Below are 9,961 nucleotides of genomic sequence, written 5' to 3'. Positions count from 1 at the left end.
TCATCTTTCCTCCTTGCCTCACCTGCCTGTTTCTGGATGCTGGGGTTGGAGGATGATGTATTTCAAATGGAGTCAATGCAGCCAATCAGATGTATAGAAAGTATGGGAGTGTCCCATTTGCTTCGACTCCATGCTTGTTGCCTGGAAACTGGGACTGCTGCTTTGTAACTCAGTCCCTGCGACAACCTGGCGAGGTTTCAGGAGACTCTGAACGAGAGAGCCAAGATGGACTGCAGTTCCCACAATGCTTTGCAGGATTATGAAATAGTTTATCTACAGTGTACCTTTTGCTGTAATACTTAACACCTTCTGACGAGCACACGTGATCTGATAGAAAATTGTGAGTCAGCTGTTGCATGAGGAGAGGTGAAAGATAAAGACATTTTACGTATCAGGACACTCAGACGGTTAACGTCCCATAATGCGCAGCAACCGGTTGTCATCTAGATTCAATCACATGCTCTGCTATGACTCAGGGGAGTCTGACACTGAAAGAGTTAACGGTGGGAGGATGCAGAATGGCTTGAAGTCAGGACAGAGTGTGCAAAAGAGGAGAGCATAGTGCAGCACTGAAGACCCGATCCAGGATTTTCCTCCAAACGATGGTGGATATATCAAACCAAGGTCACAGCTTGAATCTTGTCTGCATCCTCCTTCTTTACTGCAGTATGTCATATTTCTATATCTAAGTGCCCCAGGAGCTCACGTGTTGATGGCTGCAAGACTGCATTAAATTTGGGAAGAGTGAATTTTGTTTGGAGCTTTTGCTATAAGAGTATTTTTAAAGTACATTTTTTAAAAAGGGGGGCGGGGGGGGGGACACACTGGGACTCGGTGTGATCCTGAGTGTGAGCTGTGAACTGAAGCAGTACAATGAGCCGAAGCAGCATTCAGACTCTGACAATCAGTGGACAAGATGTGGTCAAGAACGGCAGCCAGAACTCATCGGAAGATGCTAAGGCACTTTTGAAGCCATCCACACCCTCAAAAAAAACTGTGAGTATCTCTATAGATTTCATCATCCCTAATACTGGATTAGCTAGAGCATAAAGAGGGTTGGTAAAGGTAATTATTATATGAGGTCAAAATGAAGTCAGATACAGTATATGCGTCAAATAATTTCAGAGTGGCCTTAATTTATTGTAACTTAGACAAGAGCAACAAAGAGAATATTTAAATTTCATCTAAAATGTTTTTCACTGAAAAGTTTGAAATTGGTGTCAATAGCCAATTAATTATTTAAAGGTTCCAGCTCGTTGTAAATAAAATTGATGATTCTATGTGAAACAGGATCGGATGCTCCATTGTACCAGCTTACAAACGAGCAAGCTGCAGAGGTCATGTTTCAGATCAGGAGGGTAGATAAAGACAAACAGTGACCTGAGTGTGACCGGCTAACGCAGCTCACAGGCAAGCTTCTGCATCTCAGAGTAAATATCCACATTTAATTGACATAATTTTGAGGATTAGAACTTATAACTGAAAATTCCACTTCTCAATAAAATAAATTAGGTATATCATAGAAATATCAGCTCAGTTTGTGTAGTGCACAGTATATTCCCCCTATACTTGCCTGAAAGTTACTTTACATGAAATATTACATCAGTGCAGCCCAGAATGAAGGCAATCAAAAACTTCTAGATAAAGCAACACAAGGGAAATTTTGATTTGTTTGGTCAGGTGAGCAGGTTGTTATGTCATACTGGAAAATGAACACATGTCCATCAAGTTTGCCAGAGGAATGGAAGCATGAAATTGTCTAGAGTCTTCTGAAAAAAAACAACAACATTTTATTACACAGCTTTATATTTTTTATCACAGTTTTTCCTTGCACTCAACCGTCCAATGATGTACTTGGATAAAGCATGCTTATCATTTCCTTAATCTCATCCCTGTGAATGATGTCAGTGACTATCTGCTCGATGACTGTCAAATCAGTATTATTTGCCATAATTGTGTGAAAATCTGTACTAGAGATATTTTATGGTGAATTCCAGTAAATGAGCAACATAAAAAATTATGCTCCATAAAAAATTAAAACACAACTCTAAAAAAATGAATGTTTATTATATTTGTTGTCTCATCCAGCAAACATGTTAAAGCTGCAGTTAAGACAGTATTTTAAAATTCTCATAAAAATGTGTTCAAACGTAATCAAGTGAACACTACAGTGGGCAACAGACACTCAAAGAGTTAACAGGTTCAAAACTCTGGTATGTGAAGCAGCATTATCAGTATCGGAAGGCATTTCATGTCACACTCACTTTCAGTCGCAGCAGTTCTCTCGCTTTACTTTTGTTCTGTCTGTTCTTCTCAGCATAGATTTAGATAATTACGTATAGAAATAACAGGTCCAGTTTAAAATGACGTGTGTTAAACCTGCGACCCTCCAGCCCAAGCCAGAGAACTCTATCACCATCGCTGTGTCGTCCAGAGTCCTCTTCAACATGGATAAGGAGCAGCAGATCTTCGAGCAGCAGGGTATGGAGGAGTACATCAAGTATCAGGTGGCGCATGAAACCGAGCCTTTCAGCCCTGGACCGGCCTTCTCCTTTGTCAAGGTCAGAGGGCCATTGAATGAAAGCTGATTTTCAAAGCCAGTGTTTGGTGTGTCATTGTTTTGATTCCCTCTCAATTTTCTCCTTATTGCACTGAATTCAAACTCTCTTTAGTTTAACACACATCTGGTTTGGTTTTATTCCCAGGCCCTGGAGGCAGTCAACACTCAGCTGAGGGACCTTTATCCTGAGAGTGAGGAGCTCTTTGACGTTGTTCTCATCACCAACAACCACGCTTATGTCGGCCTGAGACTCATCAATACCATCAATCATCACCGTAAGTTGTTGATACACTGATCATTCCTAGCATGTGAAGGCTTTCCTACTGTCACCTATACTACAGGGCAACTTGATGCTTTTCTTATTCTTTACAACCCTCCAAAAACCCCTTCAAGAACCACACAGAGACAGGACGCATATTAATTAAAAGTTGAGTGAAAGCTAAAAGTACAGTGTTTAATTTGGCCCAATTTACACACCTGAGGTAAACTGAATAGAAAATCTTTAGGGTATGAAGTAGGAGGAAGATAAGAGACATAAGGCCCAACAATGCATCTGATTCAAATGTCATGTGATCAAAGGGTGCTACTGAAACCACCTGGGCTTCCTGCCTCAGCAGAGCCAGGTGCTGATAATTAATCTACCTGGCCCGCTTCAGTGAAGCAGTAATTATGACAAAAAGAACCTCAATCAAGTATTACGTGAAAAAAAATCAATTAAAAATTAATTTTCTGGTCTTATATAATAATTTCTAATCTTCTGAGAAACAGAGTTTTGTGTTTTATTAGACACAATCATCAAAAGCCATAGAAAAAAAAAAAATGCTCGCAAAATAAGTAGCTCTCTATGTGAAAACAATTCCTGATATGAGTTTGACTTTTAAACCACATAAGTGAAACAAATATGTTTTTAATAATATTCTAATTTGTCTAGAAAGAAATGTACAAAAAATGGATTTGGTCATATTTTTAAGTATTTTATGCCATTTTCCTGACCAGTTCTGCTTTTTATTAAGTTGTTTGTTTTACACTGAACATAAACACAAGTTTTTTTTTTGTTTTTTTTATCTACTTCTTTTTGTTATGTCAGAAAGAGGTCTCTAAATAAATGGCTCTTTTGATTAAAATATATAATTTAAATTATTATTATTACTGTTATTTTAAATCTGCTCAAATTTAATCTGTCTTACTTTAATCTGATTAAATTATATTTGAAATAAAAAGTAATTTAGATATAAATAGGTGCATTTAAAAACAAGCGGGTTTGCAGAACGCACAGAAAGTAGGTTGAGATTTCTAAAATAGAGCAAAACCTGAACAGATTATCTTGTAGTGTCCTTTATATATTATTTTCTCCTCCCACCACTTCAGCCAATTTCCTGTCTGCTGTAGAGTAAATTAAATATTTATGACGCCTCACTTTATACCGCTAAGTGTGTTTGTTCAAGTATGCAGGATTATCCATTTTGCTGCTAAATCTGCTGATCAAAACAATTGAAAGCAGCAGCAGTTTTAACAGGATGACATTCTTAAAAAGCAAAACAGTCATACTCTCAGAAGCATTCAGAGATTTCTTTACCTTATTCATAAACTTATGTACAAATCTGAAGAAAAAACCTCTTTAGAGAGGTATTTTATATCTCTTTATGTAGCTCTCTTAAAATGTACTCACAGTAACCTCACTGACTGCTTTGACGTTCTTCGCACATCACTGAAGTTAGAGTCAAAAATAAAACAGGACAGCAAACAACAAACTGCAGATGTGTTGGAAGAGCTTGATGATGAATTGGGTTTTATTCAAGAGACTAAGCAGGTGATAAGTGATTTACAGAAGATTTGGAAACAGATCTGTGACTGAGATTAAACTGCCACAGTTTGACCCAGGTTTGCCCTTCCTCTTAGAGATTATTTTCACGTTAATCTGAGGGAATGAAAATATTACACTTACAGTAGATGTTATGCTTATTTTATTCTTCATGACTGGTTGTAGCTCCCCGTTAGAATAGTCTGTGGATCCATCTTCCGCTGTATAAAAGTGTTATGTGCTTCGGGCACATTATAATCATTTTTGCTTTTTTTTCTTTCTAGATTGTTTTGTACTGACTTTAGTTGAATGACTTTTGTTTAACATACGTTGGAGTTTGGATAATTCCTTTTTGCTGTACCGTTTTGTTCTCTTTGATCGGCTCACCAGGTCCACCTTTCTGTTTATACTTTTGGGATTTTTGTTTGTTCCTTTCTTTGTTTTTGGGACACAGGGAACTGAGGACGTTTAATTCTCTCTCTTTCCTCCACAGAGAATTAAAGCAGCTGAGCCAAAAGAAAAGTTCAAGAGAGATTTAAAATAAAATAATTTTTTGAACCCTCAGTTTTGCCTACTTGTCCTCAAATATGTTGTGCCCTTGTTGGACGTAACAAAAAGCAGAGTGTCTCAGCAGCTGGGTCTTTTTATTCCCTCATAAGTTCTCTTCAGGTCAGTAATGAAATATTGTAAATGAAGTCCAGATGTTGCTGCTGACTACAAGATGACTCCAAAAACAGAAATAAACTGAATGTGATCTAAAAATACACAGTGGAACAGCTAATTCTGCACTATTAAATGACTTTTTAAAGCCTCAGTTGTTCACAATCTCCCATTCACAATCACAATCAGCTCCTGTGTTGATGTGCGTGTGAAAGTGTTGAGGTGTTTTCCTGCTGGCTGAACTGGGACTGACTGTCGTTATAGTGGGATCTTTCTCATCGTTCACACATAACAATGCAACACAAAGGAATAAATCTTACAAGCTTTGAGAGGGATTTTCTGTCATGTCTGTGCTATTTTTGAATATAAAGGCAGCATTACCCAGGAGTTCTGGTTACGGCGCACAACTCAGTTGCTTCAGATTAACAGCAGTGGTATAATTGGACAACTTGCATCTGCAGATCGTTTAAGTTTGCATTGGAATCATACTACTGAACAAAACCAAAGAAATTGCATTTTTGCATTTTTTAATATTAACATCCACTGAAGGTAAAACTGATAAGGTAATATTTATGCATATGACTGGTATACTTCTTGTGCAGTTCTTCTGGTACGCTTCCTGCTAAAGTTTTTTGATGGCAACTCATTGCCATCATTGCCATTGCGCTCTTTTTGGAAGAGAGCAATGGGAGTATCTGTAGCTGAAGGACTGGTACAGGCAACAACTGTCTCACGCTGACATCGGTCTGCAACCGAGATTTGATTCCTTTGAGCCATTTTTATTGGTGCAAAGTGATTAAACTGCCAGGTTAGCTTGGGTCAAACATCTGCATTTGAATGTGCACATCTGCAGATTTGTGAACATTCATTACGTTTCTTCTCTTCCAGAGTTGTTCATTGAGCGATTCTGTATGACTGGAGGAAACAGTCCCATCGGTTATTTAAAGGCCTACAACACCAACCTCTACTTGTCTTCTGACCCATTCAAAGTTCACGAAGCTCTGGAACAAGGTATCATAAACACAGAGGGACCTACACTCTAGGTCTCCAAATACGACATTTGACTAGTTTATTTTTGACGAGTTATATGTGTGTGAAATGTGTTGTGAACCAGGTATAGCAGCAGCCACCATGTTTACCCCGGAGAAGATGACAGAAGTGTCAGAGACTCAGCTCCGCGTTGCTTTTGATGGTGATGCCGTGCTCTTCTCAGATGAATCGGAGCAGATTTATAAGGCTCACGGACTGGACAAGTTCTTTGAGCATGAGAAGGCTCACGAGAACAAGCCTTTGGACCATGTAAAGTACACAAAATGGGGCACTTATCATTGCCATAAACCTGTTTTTGTATAGTTACATAAATTATAAGGCAACATTGATTCTTGTTTGCATTATTCCTAAATTGTTTCATAGTACTGTGGAAACAGTACAAATATTTGAGTATCTACAGAGAGCTCTTAGTCTAATAAGTACATCTCTCTTTCTTTGAAGTTTTTGAAGTCAAATGCAAATGTTTTGGCTAAATGCAGAATTTCAAAGTGTGGAGTATATCACCTACTTTATTCTATTCTTCCCACAGGGACCATTGAAAGGCTTCCTGGAAGTTTTAGGAAAGCTCCAGAAGAAGTTTTATGCCAAAGGCCAGCGCATGGACTGCCCCATTAGGACCTACCTGGTGACGGCTCGCAGTGCAGCCAGTTCCGGCGCCAGAGCCCTAAAAACTCTGCGGTCGTGGGGTCTAGAGATCGACGAGGCCCTTTTTCTCGCAGGGGCACCTAAGGGTCCCATCTTAGAGAAGATAAGGCCGCACATCTTCTTTGACGACCAGATGTTTCATGTGGAAGGAGCAGCTGAAATGGGAACAGTGGCATGCCATGTGCCCTATGGGATCGCTCAAAGGGTTCCAGAGAGAAAAGGACTAAAAGACAAAGAGATTTCTTCAATTAAGTAACAGAAATGTAGCATTTTAGAGGCTCAGGAGTCCACCAGGAATTCATTTTCTGCTGCATGATAAGTGTAATAACTGTTTAAGAGTGAAAGATTTTTAATTTTAAAATCTAACTGATGCACTTTTTGATATGTATCATTACATCAACCAAAAAATACTTATAGTAATAACCTTACCAGCACCTTAGAGTAGATAAATAGTTGATAAATGTTTATTATTATATGTGTTAGCTGTATTTCCTAAAGCAACATTAAGCCATTTGACAGAGAAATGTTTGCATATTAATAATAATTCACCAACATTAATTTGTAATCATTTTGCCATTTTGTGATAAAGAAATTAAACAGATTTTAATACGCTTTTTGAAATTAATTAAAAATTTACTAACATTGCTAAAATGAGGAAGCTATAGGATTCCTTATTATTTCATTATTGGATCAAAACTGACCTGGAAATGATCATTTCCAGGTTAACAAATACAAGTATTTATTAACAGCCTCAGTGACCACAATAAATGTTTTATAAGGTTATTTTCAATTGGAAATGTGCCTAATATACAAAAAGTATGTATTTTTCTGGATTTTTATATTTTTACCCCCATCAAGAGATAGAAATGTAATAAAAAATAAATAAATATAGACGTAGTAAAACTGAAAGATCCATCAATACCAGTATTTATCGAGAAATAAGAAAAAGAAAATTATGACTATTTTTGTAAGTTCCAGTTTTATGCAAATTAGGAGATTTGTGCAATTCTACTTCATAAAGTGTGCCTTTTATCCCAGTTCTTTCCTTTAGGTGATACTGCTTCTTTTTGTGCTTTGTTTGTTTTTTGTGCATTATACTTGTTGCAAAAATAATTAATGTTCATGTTTGTTTCAAAACATGAAATCATGTGCAAATATCACTTTTGAATTTGTTTGCCCTTGATAAATAGATTATGTAGGCCACAGGAGCTTCAGCATTTGTTAAAATCACTGCTACATTCTTCATGTTTGCTGCTTGTTTCTGAATGTTAACCATGTCCAATGCTAAAGCCTGCCTCATGTGATGTTTAAAATGTTATGGCAAAACAGACTTGTGGTGAAGGTAATGTTTGCTGTTAAATGTGGAATTTGTGTCAGTTTCTGTAAAGGAGTGTGCAATATCATCGCTTTTAAAACCAAATGAGTTTATTAAACAAATCATTGTATCCAGTTCTCTCATCAGAACGGTGATTTTATTTATTTGCTTATCTATTAATTGCTGTGGAAATTAGCTTCTCCTCATCTTTTTATGTAAGTTATTTAAATAAAGATCAAGAGAGAAACTCCTTGAGTTTTTACAAATATACCAAAGGGATTTTGTCTAAATATTTGCATTTCTTTTCAATTGTCAGCAGGGGGCGACAGAGCTCTGTTTTTCAAAGATCATTAATTACGTCAGGCTTCTTAGTAAAACATCTGTAAAAGCCTGAAGTGGACATTTAGTGACCTCATTCAATTTAATGAGTCTTGATCATCAGAGGTGGATATTCCACCAGTACTTCATGTTGTTCCCCTGCTTCAACGTCCTACCGTGGTGCGTCAGAAAATGCTGCTTTTAATGTTTATTACCATCTGGCATAAACAAGACTTAGACCACCGTGACTCAGTAGAAAGAGGGATTTTGCGTTCTGTAAGTTGTGGTTGTGATTTCAGCTTCCTCCTGTCACATGTACTCCTGAGCAAGGCACTGAACCCCAAGTTGTCTGCAGTTTTTCATGTTTGTGTGTGTATGTATGTTTTGAAAAGTACTTTGAGAGCACTTTATTGAACCCTTTCCTGTTGTTAAATCAGAAACAATAACCATAAATGAATCAAATTCTGGTTTAGATGTTCTGTTTTTTTTTATATATGTGTGTAACAACTGGGTGATCATTTTGGGATGTGAAGTTACTCTAGGATAGTTTCCCCATGTGGATAATGTCTTTCTAATTGACCAAACTGATAGATGCCTTTGTTTCTTCTCTGTTCTTAAATTTATTTAGCTAAGTTTCTTTTTCGTTTTGTTCTTTGACATCCTTCCTGTTGTTAGACAGGTTCATTTTAGGTCATGTCTTGAATGTCCAAGTCGGGCGCTAATCATTCAAACTTGAGCTCAGCTTTCCAGGAAGTGAGGTTAATGATAGCTAGTTAGTGATTTAACAATTGGTGCAATTATGTTCCCAAATAGAGCAAAATGAATAGCTATGTCCTCAGATGACTGAATCAGTCATTTGAACTGCATTTTGAAATTCAGTATGATTATGTTTGCCTAATATTAAAATCTGCTTGATAATCCAAAACCTCTAACTGTGACTGTTGGAGCTATTTATTCTTTATTTCTTTATGCATTTGAATTTTGTTAGTTTATTTTTACATTTCTAGTTTTTGTATTATTTGCAGGTTAATAATTGTCAATTCTATTTATTTTTTGTTTTTATTATTTGTTCTTATTTATTTGTTTTCTAAAGACAGGAAGTGAGGTGGATCAATCCACTTTCTATAAGTGTAGGGGCCTGGTAAAGGACCAGCGGGCATTTGGGTTTGGGGCCTATGGTTTTTACCAGAGCACCAGTGCAACAGAAGTAGACAGGAGCAACAAAGGAAAGTTTGAACGTTATAAGTGTTTCGCTGAAAAGAAAAATAAAAGCAACCAAGATAATCAACAAGTTTGGACATTAAACTTTTTGTGCCTGCGTGAAGAATCTGGACCCCAGTACCTCATAGTGGCGGATGGAACCTTTTATTGGATGTTTGGTTTGACAAACAATCGCCACTACAGCAAGTAAAAACCTCCCCATGGATCAAGTAAAAACCTCCCCATGGATCAAGTAAAGAACCAACTCGTGGACTAAAAGGAATAATCCCGCATTAATGGACATGTTGGATGTATGGATCTCAAGGATTACCGTCAAACAAAAGGTTTTGGATCGTCGTTGAAATCAAGCGTCAGGCCTGGATCGACACGTCACTCATTCATCAAGCTGGTA

General features: G+C 37.3%; 1 protein-coding gene across 1 annotated transcript; it reads left to right on the top strand.

Annotated features, from left to right (window-relative positions):
* Positions 1-264: 264 nt before the first annotated feature.
* LOC116709452 (cytosolic 5'-nucleotidase 1A-like) lies at positions 265-8,816 on the top strand. The gene is made up of 6 exons (XM_032547994.1): positions 265-996; positions 2,394-2,561; positions 2,706-2,835; positions 5,910-6,032; positions 6,136-6,320; positions 6,601-8,816. Exons 1-6 carry the CDS (start codon positions 874-876, stop codon positions 6,970-6,972), a joined length of 1,101 nt encoding a protein of 366 aa, XP_032403885.1. The 5' UTR covers positions 265-873; the 3' UTR covers positions 6,973-8,816.
* The last annotated feature ends 1,145 nt before the right edge of the window (positions 8,817-9,961 follow it).

This window comes from Xiphophorus hellerii, chromosome 19 (genome assembly GCF_003331165.1).
Source record: "Xiphophorus hellerii strain 12219 chromosome 19, Xiphophorus_hellerii-4.1, whole genome shotgun sequence".
Lineage (NCBI taxonomy): Eukaryota > Metazoa > Chordata > Actinopteri > Cyprinodontiformes > Poeciliidae > Xiphophorus > Xiphophorus hellerii.
The sequence above is the reverse complement of the archived record's forward strand: the minus strand, read 5'-3'. Positions and strand labels throughout refer to the sequence as shown.